This window comes from Schistocerca serialis, chromosome 12 (genome assembly GCF_023864345.2).
Source record: "Schistocerca serialis cubense isolate TAMUIC-IGC-003099 chromosome 12, iqSchSeri2.2, whole genome shotgun sequence".
Classification (NCBI taxonomy): domain Eukaryota; kingdom Metazoa; phylum Arthropoda; class Insecta; order Orthoptera; family Acrididae; genus Schistocerca; species Schistocerca serialis.
The window spans coordinates 26,586,138-26,608,510 of NC_064649.1; the positions used below are offsets into that span (position 1 = coordinate 26,586,138).

Below are 22,373 nucleotides of genomic sequence, written 5' to 3' on the forward strand. Positions count from 1 at the left end.
AAGTGTCTGGCTTTCGCGGACGATCTTGCCATTCTAACGAACAATAGAGAGGAAGCCAAACATGCATTGGAAAAACTACACGAAATCTCACAGAAAACTGGGCTACAAATCTCCTACGAGAAAACACAGTATATGGAAAACAAACCTATAGATAACCTCCCCATTACTACTCAATACGGGAAAGTGGCACAAGTTGCCCATTTCAGATATCTGGGAGAGATAATTCAACCATCAGGACTGAACTCAATATAGATAGAGATAGAATCTCCAGATTACAAAAAGCATATAAGCTTACTTGAAATCACTATAATAAGAAATCTATTTCTGTCAATGCGAAACTAGGGCATTACAACACAGTAGTCCTACCAGAAGCACTTTATAGTGCAGAAACTACAGTGATTCATGGTCATACTAAGCTCAGAGAGATTGAAAAACAGGAAAGAAAAATTCTGAGGAAAATATATGGACTAGTGTTTTGGGAAGGAATTTGGATGAAGAGACCAACTAGAGAGATTTACAAAAACATAGAAACAATAACAGACACCATTAGAAAGAGAAGGATGAAATTTTATGGACATATCAGCAGGACGAATAAAAGCAGGCTCACAAGGCAAATCTTTGAGATAGTAAACAAGAGCAAAAACAAAACAAAGAACTGGGGATCACACAAGACAACATAAACAATAGAGAACAGTTTAGAAATATCATACAGAAACACACATTTAAACAAGAACATACGGAGAACAGAACGGGAAAAAGATGGTCGGAAGAACGCAAGAGAGAACACAGTGAACGTATGAAGAGAATTTGGGAAGAACGAAGAAAGAAGTAGAAATCATAACTACTCAAGTTCAGTCACTCTCTCAAAAAGAAATAAACGGTGTGTGTGTGTGTGTGTGTGTGTGTGTGTGTGTGTGTGTGTATGGAATGCTATACTGCACTTCAACACTTCAAGTGACACAGACACATAACTATATCTTCTAACACAGTCCCCAAGTGTCGCAACCTTTTCCCAATCGCTCAGTTCCTCGGCAATATAAATCTGCTCTTTAGTCACGGAGACAGTCGAGAACCTATGTGTCAACACCCTTATGGTCGCAAAATCTCTTCTCCCCCAGATGGTCTCTCAGATTGCCGAAAAGATGAAAATGTTTCCTTCTCGACCAGCATCAGGCCCGCCTGTTCGTCCTTAGACAAATTGTTGGCACCATTTCACTACAACTACACGTGACATTGCATTTGCTCTGTATAGTGCCACAATTTCACTGTGATTATGTGTGTAATTTGGCCATTTTTCTCCACGACGATTTCACCGTCCCACGTACTTCAGCCTTGGAGACGTTTCCAGTTGGTGCGCCATTTTACTCGCACAAGGTGATTGATGTAGCTATTATCCATGTGGCAGCAGGATTGTGCCTGCTGGGAACACAGAACGTGTCCTCTCTCCTGACAATGCGCCATTGTTGCTATGGAGTGGTCTTAGCATGAGACGACATTCGTAACTTACTTTCTGCATTATGACACACATTACTTTGTGAAGTCCCTACGTATACTAGGTCTCCCAGGAGGAATGGCCAGAATTCATGAGAGTAACGATGATTCTACGCAAAAAAGCCCCGTATATATGGGCTCTTAAATGCATATCTTAAGAGCTATCAGTGTAAACGGCCTTCCCGCAGTGGTAACACCAGTTCCCGTCAGATAACCGAAGTTAAGCGCTGTCGGAATGGGCTAGCACTTGGATGGGTGACCATCCGGAAAGCGGGTTGCACTCAGCCCTTGTGAGGCAAACTGAGGAGCTACTTGATTGAGAAGTAGCGGCTTCGGTATAGTAAACTGACATATGGCCGGGAGCGCGGTGTGCTGACCACATGCCCCTCCATGCCCGCATCCAGTGACGCCCACGGGCTGAGGATGACACGGGGACCAGTCGGTACCTTTGGGCCTTCATGGCTTGTGCGGGAGGAGAGAGGGAAGAGCTATTAGTATTTCTTCAGTAGAAGAGGTGTGTTTCACAGTTGCGAAGAGGAACAAGTGTTCGTAGGTCTGAGGGATTGCACTTTAGAGCCCATGTTTATTGGACATTTTCTCTTGTTTTGGTACGCACTAGCGCTTCTCAAAATGTGGAAAGCGGAGAGATTGCATTAGTAGAGGTTTGTTTTACAGCATCGACGATGGACATTTTGGAGCCCATGTTTAGTAGACTTTTTAGTTTCGAATGATCGTCCCTGCCATGTCCCTGAATATTGATTATTACTTCTGTGGCACCCTGTATATAAGTATGAGACAGCAATGTAAATATAGTAAAAATAACTATTGTGTTGAAGGACCTGCACTAGGAAAGGGTAGTTAGGAGAGGGAAGGTTATAGGATGTGAAAGGTTGTACGGTTCATATCCTCTAACCTTTCCTCTCCTAACTACGGTATGGGTCTGAACAAAGGGCTATATATGGATTGTAATTTCGAGATAGGCTGGAAAGGCTTGATTGGTGGAATGCCGATATGGATTGTAGAATTGGGATTTTGTGTAGGACACGATGTAATGAGGAATGGAGTAGAATAAATGGAGAAAGAGAGCCTTAATGTGGGGCAGACTGGTGTGTCACATTAACGTTGGTGTAGGTTTAATTGTCTGGGAGAGGAAGTCAGTTGGGTTCGATGGGAAGGCGCCATGGAATCGGTGTGGGTTTCTGTATGGTTAATGGAGCAGTGTACTAGGACTGGAAGAACAAATATGGGGCTGTTGGTGTCGAGTTTGTGAATATTGAGATATACGGATGTTTGAAGAGGTCTATGATCATCATCATCATCATCAGTGTTCTGCCTAAAGGCACGTTTTCACATGGTAGTTCTCCAGGCTGTCCAGTCTTCTGCCATCCTCTTCAGGTCTGCATAATTTCCTCTTCCCTTTATGTCGTCTAACACCTCGTATCTCCTTCTTCCTCTCAGTCTTCTCCCACAAACCATCTACTAGCAAGCACTCCCTTCTCAATGAATGTCCCAACCAGTTCTTTTTCCTTTCTCTTACAACCTTCAGCAGACATCTTCTCTCACCAACCCTTTCCAATACCCTTTCATTACTCACTCTTTCCATCCAGCTTATTCTCTCCATTCTCCTCCACATCCACATCTCAAATGCTTCTAACCTTTTTTCATCGTCTCAGTATCCATGTTTCTGCCCCATGTAGTGTCACACTCCAGACAAAACATTTGCCAAGCCTTTTCCTTAGTCCTTTATCTAATTTGCCACATAAGAGTCTCCTCTTTCTGTTGAATGCCTCCTTCGCTATGGCTATTCGAGTTTTCACCTCCTGGTGACATCTCAAGTCTACAGTAATTGTGCTTCCGAGATATTTAAATTCACTTACTTGGCTTGGCCTATGAGGAGTAGGAATTTGATCAAGAGGCGAAGGACACGAGTTGAAGAAGGTGTCACAACGCGGACTAAAGTGTGTGCTGAGTCACCGTGACGGGCGCCGACTGAAAACTGAGTCAGAAAATAAGAGGGCAACAGCTGCGAGAGTCACCGCAGAACATAGTGTCGCACTTGTGAACACTGTCAGCACCGAAACAACACGAAAGGAGCTCTATAAGTATGGAGTTGCAGGAGCAGCTGGAATTCCAAAACCACTAGTCAGTGAGGCAAGTGCCCGTTACAGGAAAGCGTGGTGCCGAAGCCACAAAACACGGACTATGGAGCAACGGGATAGGCTCGGACGAGTCTTGTTTCCCACTGTTTAGAAGGTTGCCTAATAGCTATCCAACACCTTTAGCGTACTCGAACCTGCCACTATTATTCAGGAAGAACGGTATAATATTCCCTTGAAAATCATACGCGACCTGAACTTATCCATTCTGAGGCGACTGGAAGTTTTGAATGCCAGTGGGCTTGCTGTATCGTATTGTTGTTGTTGTGGTCTTCAGTCCTGAGACTGCTTTGATGCAGCTCTCCATGCTACTCTATCCTGTGCAAGCTTCTTCATCTCCCAGTACCTACTGCAGCCTACATCCTTCTGAATCTCCTTAGTGTACTCATCTCTTGGTCTCCCTCTACGATTTTTACCCTTCACGCTGCCCTCCAATGCTAAATTTGTGATCCCTTGATGCCTCAGAACATGTCCTACGAACCGGTCCCTTCTTCTTGTCAAGTTGTGCCACAAACTCCTCTTCTCCACAATTCTATTCAATACCTCCTCATTAGTTATGTGATCTACCCATCCAATCTTCAGCATTCTTCTGTAGCACCACATTTCGAAAGCTTCTATTCTCTTCTTGTCTGAACTATTTATCGTCCATGTTTCACTTCCATACATGGCTACACTCCATACAAATACTTTCAGAAACAACTTCCTGAGACTTAAATATACACTCCATGTTAACAAATTTTTCTTCTTCAGAAACGCATTCCTTGCCATTGACAGTCTACATTTTATATCCTCTCTACTTCGTCCATAATCAGTTATTTTGCTCCCCAAATAGCAAAACTCCTTTACTACTTTAAGTGTCTCATTTCCTGTCCATTCCGTTCAACTGCTCTTCCAAGTCCTTTGCTGACTCTGACAGAATTATGTCATCGGCGAACCTCAAAGCTTTTATTTCTTCTCCATGGATTTTAATACCTACTCCGAATTTTTCTTTTGTTTCCTTCACTGCTTGCTTAATATACAGATTGAATAGCATCTGGGAGAGGCTACAACCCTGTCTCACTCCCTTTCCAACCACTGCTTCCCTTTCATGTCCCTCGAATCTTATAACTGCCATCTGCTTTCTGTACTAATTGTAAATAGCCTTTCGCTCCCTGTATTTTACCCCTGCCACCTTTAGAATTTGAAAGAGTATTGTCAAAAGCTTTCTCTAAGTCTACAAATGCTAGAAACGTAGGTTTGCCTTTTTTTAATCTTTCTTCTAAGATAAGTCGTAGGGTCAGTATTGCCTCACGTGTTCCAACATTTCTACGGAATCCAAACTGATCTACCCCGAGGTCGGCTTCTACCAGTTTTTCCATTCGTCTGTAAAGAATTCGCGTTAGTATTTTGCAGCTGTGACTTATTAAACTGATAGTTCGGGAATTTTCACATCTGTCAACACCTGCTTTCTTTGGGATTGGAATTATTATATTCTTCTTGAAGTCTGAGGGTATTTGGCCTGTCTCATACATCTTGCTCGCCAGATGGTATAGTTTTGTCAGGACTGGCTCTCCCAAGGCCGTCAGTAGTTCTAATGGAATGTTGTCTACTCCGGGGTCCTTGTTTCGACTCAGGTCTTTAAATGCTCTGTCGAACTCTTCACACAGTATAGTATCTCCCATTTCATCTTCATCTACATCCTCTTCCATTTCCATAATATTGTCCTCAAGTACATCCCCCTTGTATAGATCCTCTATATACTCCTTCCACCTTTCTGCTTTCCCTTCTTTGCTTAAAACTGGGTTTCCATCTGAGCTCTTGATTTTCATGCAAGTGCATCGTATTAGGCATAGTAAAATATTATGTTGTTGGTGCTGTCCGTGTGGTTGCAGCTGAGTGCGGTGACGTCGTACCTGGATGCCTCGCTGGTGTACGGGTCGGACGATCAGACGGCGGCGAACCTGCGACTCTTCCAGAAGGGCCTCCTGAGGACGGACACCTCCAACCACGGCCGCCACTTCCCGCCCGCCTCCAACAACAAGAGCGCCGCCTGCGATACAGCCAGCGACGGCGAGTCCTGCTACGCCGCAGGTCAGTCTCTGTCCCCCTACGACTGCCTCCGGTCCCCCTACTACTGCTTCTGCATTTGCCACCGGACTGTCACCACGGTGACTTCAACGACTGGTTGGAAAGGAATCCTTAAACAAACGCAGGCTATAACGACTACCCACTACTGGCCATTAAAATTGCTACACCACGAAGATGACGTGCTACAGACGCAAAATCTAACCGACAGGAAGAAGATGCTGTGATATACAAATGATTAGCTCCTCAGAGCATTCACACAAGGTTGGCGCCGGTGGCGACACCTACAACGTGCTGACATGAGGAAAGTTTCCAACCGATTTCTCATACACAAATTGCAGTTGACCGGCGTTGCCTGGTGAAACGTTGTTTTGATGCCTCGTCTAAGGAGGAGAAATGCCTACCATCACGTTTCCGACTTTGATAAAGGTCGGATTGTAGCCCATTGCGATTGTGCTTTATTGTACCGCGACACTGCTGCTCGCTTTGGTTGACATCCAATTACTGTTAGCAGAATATAGAATCGGTGGGTTCAGGACGGTAATACGGAACGCCGTGCTGGATCCCAACGGCCTCGTATCGCTAGCAGTCGAGATGACAGGCATCTAATCTGCATGGCTGTAACGGATCGTGCAGCCACGTCTCGATCTCTGAGTCAACAGATGGGGACGTTTCCAAGACAACAACCATCTGCACGAACAGTTCGACGACGACGTTTGCAGCAGCATGGACTATCAGCTCCATGGCTGCGGTTACCCTTGACGCTTCATCAAAGACAGGAGCGCCAGCGATGGTGTACTCAACGACGAACCTGGGTGCACGAATGGCAAAACGTCATTTTTTCGGATGAATCCAGGTTCTATTTACAGCATCATGATGGTCGCATCCGTGTTTGGCGACATTGCGGTGAACGCACATTGGAAGCGTGTATTCGTCATCGCCATACTGGCGTATCACCCGGCGTGTTGGTATGGGGTCCCATTGGTTACACGTCTCGGTCACCTCTTGTTCGCATTGGCGGCACTTTGAACAGTGGACGTTACATTTCAGATGTGTTAAGCCCCGTGGCTCTACTCGTCATTCTATCCCTGCGAAACCCTACATTTCTGCAGGATATTGCACGACCGCATGTTGCAGGTCCTGTACGGGCCTTTCTGGATACAGAAAATGTTCGACTGCTGACCTAGCCAGCACATTCTCCAGATCTCTCACCAATTGAAAACGTCTGGTCAATGGTGGCCGAGGAACTGGCTCGTCACTACACGCCAGTCACTACATTTGGTGAACTGTGGTATTGTGTTGAAGCTGTATGGGCAGCTGTACCTGTACACGCCATCCAAGCTCTGTTCGAATAAATGCCCAGGCGTATCAAGGCCGTTATTAGGGTCAGAGGTGGTTGTTCTGGGTACTGATTTCTCAGGATCTATGCACCCAAATTGCGTGAGAATGTAATCACATGTCAGTTCTAGTATAATATATTTGTCCAATGAATACCCGTTTATCATCTGCATTTCTTCTTGGTGTAGCAATTTTAATGGCCAGTAGTGTATTTCTGTAGGTCAGTCTGTATCCCCCTTGTACTACTTCTGCACTCTGACTGAAGATTGACACACGGATACTTCGTATGGTTGGGGAAGATTAATTAAACGCGCACAGACTGCAGTCATCACCTACAAAGTGCAAGTGTTACGCCTGTAGAGTCTTTGTCCCCTTTCTTCTTCTTTACACTATGGGGGCACAAGACTGAGACACAGAGATTTTAAAGATTGGTTGGGAAAGATTCCTACGCCGTTGGTCTCTCTGTGCTCCCCTGCTGCTGCATCAGCACTTGCCACGGGACTGGCAACGCGGTGACTTCGACGAGCGGTTGGGAAGGATTCCTTAAAACGCACGAACACTATAAGCATTATCCACACTGCATGTGTGTTATACATATGCTCCTTCTTGCTGCTTCTACACTTCACCACACACAGGGAGACTTCAGCAGCTTTTCCGGCAGAATCGTGACTCGAATGCAGACTTTAGCCATTACCCAGAAAGTGTTATGTCTGTAGGCCAATCTCGGTCACCCTCCAGCTGCCGTACCGGTCTCGGAAACTGACCGGGAGAGCGGTGTGCTGACCGCATGTTCCTCCATATTCGCATCCAGTGACGGCTATCGGCTGAGGATGACACGGCGGCCGGTCGGTACCGTTGGGACTTCATAGCCTCTTCGGGAGGAGTTTTACTTCCAGCTGCCAGAAGAACGACACACGGAGACTCCAATGGATGCTTTTGAACGATTCCTTGTGTGCACAGAGACTATTGCCATTTGCCACGAGGTGTGCGTGTTACGTCCGTACGTCAGTCTTCATCTCACTCCTGCTACTTCTTTGCTTACCATAAGACTAACACCATGGTGACTTCAACGAGTGGTTGAGAAGGATTCCTTAAACATAAACAGGCAATAAGCATTACGCAATGCACGTGTATTACGCCTGTAGATCAGTCTCTCCTCCCTCCTCCTACTCACGCTTTCTGCCACGGAATGACACACAAAGACTTCAGCATATGGATAGGGAAGGAGCATTAAGTGTGGCCGAACCATAGGCATTACCCATTAGTTTAGTATTTATCCCCCTAATGCTGCTTCCACACTCTGCCACAAAACTGACACCAGAAGAATTTTGCTATTGGTTGGGAACGATTCCTAGTAGCGATGAGAATTCCTGCTGGGTCACAGATCAATCTGTGTCCCACTTCTGCCGCTTCTGCACTCGACCACAAGAGTGACACATGGCGAGCTTAACGATTAGTTGGTAACGATTCCTTGAAAGCACGCTGACAATAGACATTACAGTAATGAATGTTTTATGGAACTTTCTGACAGATGGCAACTGTGAGCTATATGGAGACTCGTACCTGAGACGTTACCATTCACGAGCAACGCTCCTGCATCCGAGTTTCGGCTTACAACCTGCAGTCACAGCTTCAGTTCTGCCATCACGTCTTTCGCAGCACCTCCCCTGCGTACCTCATCGGACTAGCACCTCTGGGGAAAAAAGATAACGTGCAGAAAAAGCTTAGCCTTTGTATTATCACAGAATTACTCTCTTATTTCTTCTCTTCCAGGAGTGCTAGTTCAGAAAAGAAAGCATGAAAGGTTATGTGGACTTCAGGGACTAAGCGATAGGTATTGCCAGAAGTCAATCCGTGAGTGCAGGTCAAGGATCGTGCGTGTATAGCTCAGTCGGTAACCTTCGTCCCCGACAGACGAGGTTCTGAGTTCGTGCCCAGGTCCAGCATGCAATTTTAACCTGTCCTGAAGATTCCAAACTGCACTGACTCTGCAGCAGTCGGAAACACTCATTCTATGAGGTTACGTCTGGAGCACAATGACGTTATTCACAAACGGCACAGCTGCCAGTATGGGGGTGAGGCCCCGCCTCGTCTTTCCTAGCAGTAACTAAAGATCCAGAAAGCTCGACCTTCATTTGTATGATTTTGAAACTAAATATTTTGGAACCAAGTAGAAATACCTTTGATTAATTCTGATTATGTTTGCTGTGTCAGTTCAAGATTTCATGCTGTCTCAAATACTTATGTCCCACCTTTGGGTCCTTTTCCTTAAATTTTCAGTTTCGATTCATATTCCGTTTGCATAATTTTGACTATAAAGAGTTTGGACGTCATGTAAGTATTTTCTTGCTCGCGTCTGGCGGTGTTTGCCCTGGAGATTATCAGAGTCACTTGATCAGCTGTCGGTTCGTTTGCTGCAGGTGACCAGCGTGTGAACCAGAACACGCAGCTGACGGTGCTACAGGTGATCCTGTTGAGAGAGCACAACCGCATCGCCTCAACGCTGGCCCACCTCAACCCTCACTGGGACGACGAGAAGATATACCAGGAGGCTCGCCGCATCCTCATCGCCGAGCACCAGCATATCTCCTACTGGGAGTGGCTGCCCATCTTCCTCGGTGCGTACCGCTCCATTTCACTAGCCCACTGACTAAAACACTTGACAAAATGATCAGTAATCTGTCAATAGGCCTATCTTTTCCAGTGAATGGAGGGACATCCTTTGTTAGGACCTTGATGTGTATCAACTCAGTTATGTATCATACTGATTAAAAACTTGATCAGGATGTCTCTCGTCCGATACCATCCTCATGGCAACCCAGTAGCTGATCCTCTGATTGGATTGGTTACTGTCGCCCTCTCAATGTACACGGGGACGCATAAAGGACAGATGTTTTTTTTCTAATATTTAGAGGCTGATTCACGAAGATATGCAAATATTTTAATATGTTATTTTACAAGTAAAACTAAAAAAAGTTCATATAAACATAGGACTGCAAATTTTTAGTTATGGAGTTACGGCTAATAAAAGATTTTGCCTGAAATTTAGCAACTTCTCTAACATGGAGCCATCATAAAACTGCACGGGGTTAAAGTAAAGCAAGATTTCCATTTATTTTGTTGTTATTGATCTGGTGAATCTAATAAAACATGTCCCAAACGTGAAACAGGGATGCTTTTCAACAGCATCCATAATATCCTCATCATCGTCTTCACGTATCGAGCGCTTGTACTGATTATGAACGCTAGGTAGAGAAACTGTCTCCCATAACATTCGAAATACTCCGCTAATGGTTCATGCATTCGGAATCCTGCCAGTTGGATAACGTACGAGATATTCGTCAACTACAGCCGTAGCATTACCATCACATTTGGCATAAATAAACACCGTATCGGCGTATTCATCTGTCGTAAAATTGAAAGGCATCCATATTTCATAAATAATCTACAAACTACAACACTTACTATGTGGTTTCACTTAAATACACTGTTGTTATTATGTTATTTCGCTGAATAATGCAGAAAACTAACTCGTTTCAAGGTTAGGAAACGACTGAAACAACTCAATAACGGTTGCCAACAATGACATAAACGTTTCTACATTCTTTATGGAAAGTAAGCAAATTTACTTGTATAATAATCTTTGCTTCTCTGAATGCTCTGGAAAGCTACTGCAGATACACGTCTTGGGCCTGTTTTATTCGATTCACCTGATCAATAACAACAAAATAAATGGAAATCGTGCTTTACTTGAACCCCGTATAGTTTTGCGATGGCTTCATATTAGCGAAGTTGCTAAATGTCAGGCAAAATCTTTTATTAGCCATAACTCCGCAACGAAACATTTGCGGACCTTTGTTTATATAGACTTTTTTACTAGTTTTACTTGTAGAATAACACATTTAAATACTTGCATATCTTCGTGAATCACCGTATATGTATGTATCAGTGATGCGCTTCTCAAGCCGCTCTCGGAAGTTGGCATCCTCTCTCTCCGATATCGCTCTGTCAATTTGAATGACTTCCACACGAATTGCTTCCTGCAGTTCTACAGGTGTACGTGGTTTATGCTTGTATTGAGATAACCCCACAATTGAGATAACCCCACAAAAAGTAGTCTGGATAATGAGAAAACCAACCAAATCTGAACCACGAAAAACAGTCCAAATAGCTTCCATTGTCATTCTTGCTGTGTGAGCTGAGGCCCCATCCTGCTGAAACCAAACTCGCCAGATGGGAATACGTTTTCTTTTTAGTTCAGGAAGGAAGAATGCAGTGTCCTCCGTCTATAGTGTTCCGAGATTACTGTTACAGTGTTCCCGTTGTCGTCCTGGAAAAAGTATGGACCAATAATATCTGTACCGGTTGCAGCACACCAAACAGTTACCTTGGGGCTATGAATTGGTCTCTCAAGCATTAGTTTCCGGTTTTCACTGGCCCAATAACGACAGTTCTGCTGATTTACAATGACATTCAAACGAAAATAAGCTTCATCTATCATAAACAAAATCATGTTCTCATTTTGCTCGAGTATGGCCTCCATTCTCAAGCCAAATTTAGCCGCTGTACATAATCTCTAGGGTTCAACTGTTGCACAATGGCCATCTAGTAGGGATGAAATCCTAGATCAGTATGCAAAATACGCCTTACTGAACGATTACTAAGGCGCAGTTCTGCAGAATGTCTCCTAGCAGATCGACCAGGTCTACGAAGTATGGCTGCCGAACTCTTTCGACGTTTTCTGCAGTTCGTACTGAGCGTGGAGTCCCTGGCAGTCTTCTATTCATCGGTGTTTATTGCGAACGAAATGATTCGGCCAAACGTAAAATGGTGTTACGAGTGTCTATAACGTTGCTAAATGGCGAAATGGCGACGAAAGTCACACTGAACTGCGACGATAGACTCATTATCATGCACAAAGCTATCGTAAACAAACACACTATTTACCTAGTCCACGGCTCCATGACCTCATCTAAACAAAATGGCAGGTGGTAACAACGCGTGACAACATCAGTCGTTCTGTTCCTACTACCTGACCGTGAATATTCCAAAAACATCCGCCCTTTCTGTCTCACCTTGTACAAGCCATGTTGCATACTCTACAGATATAAAAGCTTGCCAATCTCAGCCATACTTTCGTTAATCATCTATCCCTTGACGAACCCATGCATATCTTTTACAGGACATGGCGTCCCATCTCCCTCCAGTCTTGTACCTTACTAACAAAACACATCATCGAGGCTGATCTCTACATACATCAGTCTCCCAAACCACCTAAATCTCCAGCTCACCACTTCTCCAACAGACATAACAGGTCCTCACATTCGTCGCTCAGCCCGTTCTCATTACCTGCTGATAAAAAACATCATCGAGATACACTTTTACACTTTCTGACCTGCACCAATCACCAGCATGTATCATATTGGATTTTGTTCCTCACCTTCATGGGTACTTTTATACGTTCATATACTACTAACCATTGAGCTCACCAAGATACATTCTTGTAGTCTTGAGCCTCAATCTGGTACATGCATCAACAACTGCCAGGCCATCCGCCATTGGGAGCGGCTGTGATTTTTCTTTATATCTAAGAACCCTTTGTGGAAACCTTCTGACATAACAACTGACCAAATGCACGTTTAAAGCCGGTCAGTTTCTCACCTTTTCTGTTCTTCATCGCTGTATAGAGAGAAAATGCTGAAAGTGAATCTTCCTCGATAAACAGCATCCCAGTCTCATATCATGGTAAGTAAATACCTCACAAAGATGCACTTTATGTCGTCAGTATCTCAACAACCGCTATACTCATCAGCAGACACCACTGAGCGATGTGGCGCAGCGGTTAGCACACTGGACTCGCATTTGGGAAGACGATGGTTAAAACCCATGTCCAGCCATCCTGATTCAGGTTTTCCGTGATTTCTCTAAACTGCTTCATGCGAATACCGGGATGGTTCTTTTGAAATGGCATGGCTGACTTCCTTGCCAATCCTTTCCTAGTCCGATGGGACTGATGACCTCGCTGTTTGGTCCTCTCCCCCAAATCAACCAACTAGCCAACCATCAGCAGGCTTCACTGTCCATTCTGCTGACAATGACGCCAGATTTTCCTTTTAAGTTTAAGAAAGTTTTGTTTAAACTGATTGTACACATATACAAGACAATGCCATCCTTATGTATAAAATTCTCGTGTCACAGTGTTAGTTGCCATACTCCTCTGAAACGGCTCGATCGATTCTGTTGAAATTTTACACGTATATGCGGTAGGTCTGAGAATCGATCGTAATCTATTTTTCATACCCCTAAGTGATGAGGGTGGTCCACCCCAAAAATTTTTTTCTTATTTTTTGTACAGAACTTTTTATTTTCATTTTTATTTTTGATGTGGCATTACAAAATACACACAACCCTAAATTTTCACCCTTCTACCACCAACGCCTATTTTTGATAGTGATTTTAGTAATTTAATAATTTTCAACCCCAGTTGATAACTGATCAGTTATCACTAATCAACGGCTCAATCGATTCTGATGAAATTTTACATGTATATTCAGTAGGTCGGAGAATCGGTCGTAATCTATTTTTCATACACCTAAGTGATAAGGGTGGTCCATCCCAAAAAAAAAAAATTTCTTTGTTTTTGGACAGAACTTTTTATTTTTATTTTTTTATGGTGTGGCATTAAAAAATACACACAGCCATAAATTTTCACCCTTCCACCACCAACCCCTATTTTTAATAACGATTTTAGTAATTTAATAATTTTCAACCCCGGTCGATAACTGATGAATTATCACTTGATCAGCTATTCCTGCCAGGTGTCTAGCGGTGATAATATTTCACTGTTCGATAGATAGGTAAAAAGAAAACGTACCAAAAGCAACGAATCGAATATCCCTCTTTGGATGGACGTAACTAGACCGAGAAGTTTAACTGGGTAGCACGCGTCATTCGCCAAACCGACATTTAGCCCAAGCATCGATTTTTACTGTACGGAAACATATCGTACGATCAAATTCCTTTAGTAGAACAAAGAAGTTCCTAAGCTCTCCTTTGTTCCTCTAAAAGAATTTAATCATACAATTTTTTTACGTACGATAAAAATCGATGCGTGTGCGCTTGGCCTTATTCATAATGCTGGCGAACACGTTTCGACACGAAATTGCCGCCATGTTTGTGTGCTCATGGGCGAGCCGTGTATCGGCAGCAATTGTTAAATCCGCGCGATCTGCCGTAGAAACGCTAGAACTAATAGTGACCGATACTGCCGGATTTCCCCCTAAGCCTTTTCTCACTCCCTACACAGTTTTCGGCCATTATTATTGTTTGTGTCACGAGCTCCCGCCAACAACGGCTATTGTGTTACACGTATAAAGTATTCTTACTGACTAGAGATAATTTGTATGGAAAAACAACGTTTGCCGGGTCAACTATAACATATAAAGATTTTCGGAGGTGGAACGAAGTTCGCCGCGTATAGCTAGTCTTATGACATAAAAAGTTACAATTATGGTTCTCTTCCTTAAATGATGAATTCTGTGTGCGTCTATTCTTCCTGGCAAATTGGTTAATTACGTCATCAATAGAACAGTCAATCTCAGGGGGCGTCGCGGGATGGGGGGGGGGCGGGGCGTGGCCGCGACCACCCCCCCCCCTCCCCCATATCTATCCACCACTGCTGGTAGTAAAGAAAAGCCCAATTCTTTGCTTCCCGATTTTCATTGAGGCCTCACACAATTTCTGTGTTAATGTCCTTTGTTGTTCTTATTACATATTAATGACTTGCCATTCTATATTCATGAAGAGGCAAAGTTAGTTCTCTTCGCTGATGATACAAGTATAGTAATCACACCTGAGAAACAAGAATTAACTGATGAAATTGTCAATACTGTCTTTCGGAAAATTACTAAGTGGTTCCTTGTAAACGGACTCTCACTGAATTTTGATAAGACACAGTACATACAGTTCCGTACAGTGAATGGTATGACGCCATTAATAAATATAGACCTTAATCAGAAGCATATAGCTAAGGTAGAAATTTTTAGGTATGTCCATTGATGAGAGATTAAATTGGAAGAAACACATTGATGATCTGTTGAAACGTTTGAGTTCAGCTACTTATGCAATAAGGGTCATTGCAAATTTTGGTGATAAACATCTTAGTAAATTAGCTTACTACGCCTATTTTCACTCATTGCTTTCATATGGCATCATATTTTGGGGTAATTCATCACTGAGGAATAAAGTATTTATTGCACAAAAGCGTGTAATCAGAATAATAGCTGGAGTCCACCCAAGATCATCCTGCAGACATTTATTTAAGGATCTAGGGATATTCACAGTAGCTTCTCAGTATATATACTCTCTTATGAAATTTGTTATTAACAACCAAACCCAATTCAAAAGTAATAGCAGTGTGCATAACTACAATACTAGGAGAAAGGACGATCTTCACTATTCAAGATTAAATCTAATTTTGGCACAGAAAGGGGTGAATTATACTGGCACTAAAGTCTTTGGTCACTTACCAAAAGTCTGACAGATAACCAACAAGTATTTAAGAAGAAATTAAAAGAATTTCTGAATGACAACTCCTTCTACTCCATAGAGGAATTTTTAGATATAAATTAAGAACAAAAAGAAAAAAAAACAAAAATATTAAAAAAAAATAAAAATAAAAAAATAAAGAAAAACAAAAAACACAAAAAAATGAAGTTCTTATATTAACTTAAGTATGTTGTTAAATTAACCTAATTATGTCATGTATTGGAAAATTCGACTCGTTCCACATCATTACGAAATATCGTATTCATGATCCATGGAACTAGTATTAATCTAATCTAATCTAATGTCTGCTGCGTTGTCCTGCAGGCTGGGAGACTGTGAAGACCCACAACGTGCTTTCCTACGGCGAGGGCTACGCACAGGACTACGACCACACCGCCGACCCCCGAGTCATCAACGAACACGCCACGGCCGCCTTCCGCTACTTCCACAGCAACATCCAGGGCTACCTCCAGTGAGTACTCCACAACATTCGTATCCTCCTGACTTCACCCAGTGTCCACGAAGTCCCCCTATTATTTCAAAAAAAATCATAATTTGGAAACTTCAGTCATGCTCATAAATTAAGGATAATGCTGATAAATGGTGAAACAACGCTCTGGTGGGCGGTTTGCGGCTTTAAATCTTCTCAGGGTATGACCATGCGGTGCATCTGACCTGCGGTCGACGCACGGTGGCGCTAGCAGCAGTCCACATATGCAGAGGTGTGTTGGTGCATGTCAGAGTACGGTGCAGCGAGTAAGAGTGCAGACGTTTTCAGACGTGCTAATGGTGACTGTGCGTTGAAAATGGCGCTACAGTCCCATAGTGCTCGGAGCCAACCACAGAGGAACTGTAACACGTCAGGTGTATCGGGACGTCATTTTGCACCAGTACGTCCGCCTTTTCAGGGGTGCAGTGGGTCCCACCTTCCTCCTGATGGATGATAACGCACGGCCCGACCGAGCTGCCATCGTGGAGGAGTACCTTGAAACAGAAGATATCAGGCGAATGGAGTGGCCTGCCTGTTCTCCAGACCTAAACCCCATCGAGCATGTTTGGGATGCTATCGGCCGACGTATCGCTGCACGTCTTCAAACCCCTACTACACTTGAGGAGCTCCGACAGGCACTGGTGCAAGAATGGGAGGCTATACCCCAGCAGCTGCTCGACCACCTGATCCAGAGTATGCCAACCCGTTGTGCGGCCTGTGTCCCCATGTTGATGTCGGGGTACATGCTCAGGAAGCAATGGCATTTTGCAGCACATGTGTTTCGGGACGGTTTTCACAACTTATCATCAGTATCGTGGACTTACAGATCTGTGTCGTGTGTGTTCCCTATGTGGCAATGCTGTTAGCGCCAGTTTTGTGTAGTGCCACGTTGTGTGGCACCATATTCCGCAATTATCCTTAATTTATGAGCATGAGTGTATTTAGATACGGCATCGTGGTTCGTTGCAAAACGATTATCAGTTCTGAAAGTTTTTTTTTTCTTTCTGTTGTGTCAGAATTTCAGGGTGAAACCCACCCGTCACTCGCAGAGCACCAAGGCACCACAGCAGCATTAACATTTCTCATTGCCTCGTTGATTCGCGCACAAAGGGTCATTTACTGGTGTTCTGTACTCGCAATCCCTGACGTAACTCCACAAATGGCGTGGGATTGGGCCATCGCGAACAGTCCACCTCTCAACAAATTGACTTCTGGGGGCTACAATGACGTGCACACTGTACTCTTCTGTCAACACGTGCTTGAGACACAGGTGGACGTCCACTTCGAGGAAGGTTCAAAAATGGTTGAAATGGCTCTGAGCACTATGGGACTTAACTTCTGAGGTCATCAGTCCCCTAGAACTTAGAACTACTTAAACCTAACTAACCTAACGACATCACACACATCCATACCCGAGGTAGGATTCGAACCTGCGATCGTAGTGGTCGCGCGGTTCCAGACTGTAGCGCCTAGAACCGCTCGGCCACCCCGGCTGGCCTTCGAGGAAGGTCTCTGACACTGCCTGTCTCTTTCATATTTCTGATCTCTCTCATTATGCTTGTTTCTGCCAGCGCTTTTCTCCAGTACTAACTCCTCCCGACAGGCCATGAAGGCCCAAAGGTATCGACCGGCCGCCGTGTCATCCTCAGCCCACAAGCGTCATTGGATGCGGATATGGAGGGGCATGTGGTCAGCACACTGCTCTCCTGCCCGTATGTCAGTTTCCGAGACCGGAAACTTCCCAGGCAAGTAGCTCCTCAGTTTGGGTCACAAGGGCTGAGTGCACCCTGCTTGCTAACAGCACTCGGCAGACCAGATGGTCACCCATCCAAGTGCTAGCCCAGCCTGACAGCGCTTAACTTCGGTGATCTGACGGGAACCGGTGTTACCACTGCGGCAAGGCCGTTGGCTTTTTCTCCAGTACTGGCGTTGATAATTTCGCGGTACTGTTGTCACATATTTGATTTCTGCATACCGGACGAGACACTGCACCTTCTCCTAGTCTGCCGACATTTTGATGCAGCTAAGTCGAAGCTGCAACATATACACCTCAAAAAAAGTTCGGAATATCATAGAGTTTACTACAATGCCTTCCTACACCCACTGAGGTTTATACAATACGTTATTAACAAAATTAAAAGTGTTTATTCTGAAAACAACAATGATTTATGTTAGTTATAAAAAATCAGTAGAAAACAAAGAAGATCCTTAGTGTACATCTTTAAAACAAAAACAGTGAAAATTTTTGTCTCATGACGATGAGTATCAGTCTTTAGTAGTGTGTGTCCTTCGCACACACGAATGGTTTCTCTCACTCTGCGAGGCATGCTCTGGATGGGATCGTCAAGTTTATCTTGGGATATGGAGTCCCATTCCTCAATGGCAGCTTCAGTGAGGTCCGGAAGATGGGTGGATTTGGACGCTGTGAAGTGGCCACCTTCAACAGATTCCATGCATGCTCAATTGCATTGATATCTGGGGACTGTGCTGCCCAATGCATTCGGTTGATGTTGCCTCATTGAAGATACTGAGACATTGTTAGAGTACAGTGCGGTCTTCCATAGTCATCGACTAGGATGAAATTGTCACCGACTTCACGGGTCTGCAGGACCTTACAGTAATTTGTAGGACCCCTTGGAGGTATCTGGAACCTGTCAAATTGGCGTAGATGGGAATTAGAGAGGTCCAACGTCCCGTAATTACTCCCGCACAGAAAATTATACTTGCGCCGGGAAACGGGTGGACTTGCTGGACGTATCGGCGTTCTCCAAACTCTAACCCGTGTAGTGTCCGGTCGCAAACCAATCCTGGTCTCGTCAGCAAACGTGACACTGTTTCATTCTCCAATGGTCCAATGTTGATGTGCAAAAGCGAAGGTCCTAGATCGCGCCGGTTATGTTGGTTCACTGCAAAACTTCTCATTGGTAGGCTGCAACCACCCTAATGCAATCTGCTACGTGCTGTTTGATCTGAGATACGAATTCCTGTTGCCTGGGAGGAGTCATTTCCAATATTTCTGGCAGCTGATGTTGGGCGCCTGCGAGCCAACAGCTGGAGGAAACGATCTCGCATTGGTGTCGTCGTATGAGGACGACCACTGCGAGGTCTATCATTCACATTTCCCATCTCTCTTCACTTTCTTCACAGCTTAGACACACCACTTTGAGTGACACATAACCGACCAGCAACATCTTGCTGAAAGTAAAGGCACTATCCTGACTCCGTCAAAGTATTGTATGCCTCTACGTGTCGTGTTACTGCAATGCTGAACACAAACTGAATGAAGCTGTTGTCGATACTGAACCGCTCGCGGCGTGCCGCTGCGGCAGCGGTGTGTTTACATGAATAGGAAACGGCCACAAATCATGCCAGTAGTAATGGTTCAAAATGGTTCAAAAATGGCTCTGAGCATTATGGGACTTAACATATCAGATCATCAGTCCCCTAGAACTTAGAACTACTTAAACCTAACCAACCTAAAGACATCACACACATCCATGCCCGAGGCAGGATTCGAACCTGCGACAGCAGCGGTCGCGCGGTTCCAGCCTGAAGCGCCAAGAACCGCTCGGCCACACCGGCCGGCTAACTGAACAATGCATGAAATGCGTACGTCAATAAGACCTCTAGTATCGAAGTCTACATTTCACGACAGTATTCCAACCTTTTGTTGAGCAACGTAGTTCCAAGAAAAAACTTTGAGAGCGGCTCAGTGTTTTACAGCAAATCACTATTTTCTGTCACTAATAATTTCCATGTTATGGTTTATGAAACGACACTGGTACTTTATGGATGCCATGCATAGCCCTCTATAGCATGGCAAGCGTAGATAGCGCTATATGGCTCGACAAATCATACCCCGACTTCAGAGGTGTTTGCGGTATACTTCGCGTTACTACGTCGGGAAGAGCAGAAAATTCATCCGACTTTAGATGGTTCGTTGCTGTACTAACGATGACGAAATACTCCACCGAATGGGTGGAATGCAAATGGCTAGCGGAAGTGCCTAGAGGACGAACGTAAGGATTTAGAAGCATATGTCGCCAGGAGAAAGATAGATAACGCCAACAGGAAAATTAAAGGGGTCTTGGAGAAAAGAGAACCACCTGTATGAATACTAAGAGCAGAGAAAGCAGAAAGATGGAAGGAGTATATAGAGGGTTTACATAAGGAAGATGTACTTGAAAGAAATATTACAGAAATGGATGAGGCTCTTGGTGAAAATGACATGGGAGACATGATACTGCGACAGGAATTTGACAGAGCGCTCGAAGACCTAAGTCGAAACAAAGCTCCAGAATGAGGCAACATTCCAACTGAACTACTCATAGCCGTGGGAGAGCCAGCCACGAAAAAGCTCTTGCATCTGGTGTGTCAGATATATGAGACAGATGATACAGCCTCAGACTTCAAAAAGGATACAAATCCAGTTCCAAAGAAATCAGGTAGTGACACGTGTGAATATTACTGAACTATCAGCTTAATAGATCAAGGCTCCAAAATACTACAAAATACTAACACAATTTCTTTACAGAAGAATGGAAAAGCTGCTAGAAGGCCCCTCAGGGCAGATCAGTTTGGATTCTGGAGAAATGTAGGAACACACGAGGCAATACTGACCCTACGGCTTATCTTAGAACATAGATTAAGGAAAGGCAAACCTACTTTCTAGCACTGGTAGACTTACAAAAAGCTTTTTGATGAAGTAGACAGAAACGCTCTTCGAAATTATGAAAGTAGCACGGGTTACATGCAGGGAGCGAAAGATTATTTACAACTTTTATAGAAACCAGATGGCAGTTGTAAGAGTCGAGGAGTACGAAAGTAAAGCTGTGGTATAGAAGGAAGTGAGACAGGGTTGTGGCCTATCCCCAATGTTATTCAGTCTGTACATTGAGCAAGCAGTAAAGAAAACAAAAGAAAAATTTGGAGTAGGAATTAAAGTTCGTGGAGAAGAAAAAAAATTTTTTGAGGTTTGTCAATAACACTGTAATTCTGTCAGAGACAACAAAGGATTTGGGAGAGCTGTTGAACAGAATGGACAGTGTCTCTAAAGGAGGATATAAAATGAACAAAAGCAAAACATGGACAATGGAATGTGATTGTATTACGTGAGGTGATTCTGAAGAAATTAAAGTAGCAAACAAGACGCACAAAGTAGTAGACAGGTTTTTCTATTTGGGCAGCAAAATAACTGATGACAGCCGGAGTAGAGATGAAACAAAATGTAGACTGACATTGGCAAGAAAGACTTTTCTGAAGAAGAGAAATTTGTTAACGTCGAAAATAGATTTAAGTGTTAGTGTCAGAAACATGGACGACAAACCGTTTAGACAAGAAGAGAAGAGAAGCTTTTGAAATGTGGTGCTACAGAAAAATGATGAAGAGTAGATGGACGGATAACCTATGTAATTAGTAAATGCTGAACAGAAATGGGGGGAAGAGAAATTTGTGAGACAGCCTGACCACAAGAAGGGATCAGTTGATCAGGCACAGTCTGCCACATCAAGGGACCAATAATTATTATTAGAGGAAAAGGAGGGGAATAAAAATAGGAGACCGAGAGATGAACACAGTAAGCAGATTCAAAAGGATGTGGGGATGCAGTAGTTAGTCGGACATGGAGAGGCTAGCATGGAGATCTGCATCAAACCAGTCTTCGGAATGAAGACCACAACAACATAGATCGTTTTGTGAGCAACGTATTCTCTGTTTCAGACTGCACATGACAGATTAAAAGTAAATAGCGTGTATGTAATTCCTCCTTGGTGTGTCGCTGTGTAACCTAACGGCTGCACTGTTCGTTGTGTGTGTCAGCCTGGTGACGGAGCACAGGGACAGCTTCTCGGCCCTGAGGCTGAGCGACCACTTCAACCGGCCCGAGATCATCGAGCAGGGCGACAACTTTGACGACCTGGTGCGAGGACTCAGCTCCCAGCCGCAGGAGAACGTCGATCAGTACTTCACCAAGGAGGTGCGTAGCAGCACGTTCACATTACCCCCCTCTCTCTCACCCCCTTCTCTCTGTCTCTGTCTCTCACCCTCCCTCTCTCACCCTCTCCCTCCCTCTCCCTTCCTCCCCCCCCCCCCCTCTCTCTCTCTCTCTCTCTCTCTCAACCCACCTCTCCCCATTTCCCTCTCTCTCTCTCTCTCTCTCTCTCTCCCCATTTCCCTCTCTCTCTCCCTCATTCACACACACACACACACACACACACACACACACACACAGTTTAATTTTAAGATTAGTTTTCTTTATTTTAAGGCAGTCTGCTCAGCTGATCTTTGAC

At 44.2% G+C, this 22,373-nt stretch overlaps 1 protein-coding gene and 1 pseudogene across 1 annotated transcript in view; one reads left to right on the forward strand and one right to left on the reverse strand.

Moving 5' to 3' along the window:
* The window catches only part of LOC126428299 (peroxidase-like), a 261,029-nt gene that overhangs the window by 217,185 nt on the left and 21,471 nt on the right, over window positions 1-22,373 (forward strand). Inside the window, exons 8-11 of the mRNA XM_050090222.1 lie at window positions 5,519-5,717; window positions 9,470-9,667; window positions 15,921-16,068; window positions 21,904-22,060. Coding sequence (XP_049946179.1) covers window positions 5,519-5,717; window positions 9,470-9,667; window positions 15,921-16,068; window positions 21,904-22,060 — 702 coding nt within the window. The remainder of the gene's footprint in view (window positions 1-5,518; window positions 5,718-9,469; window positions 9,668-15,920; window positions 16,069-21,903; window positions 22,061-22,373) is intronic.
* On the reverse strand, window positions 17,879-17,996 carry LOC126428658 (5S ribosomal RNA; annotated as a pseudogene).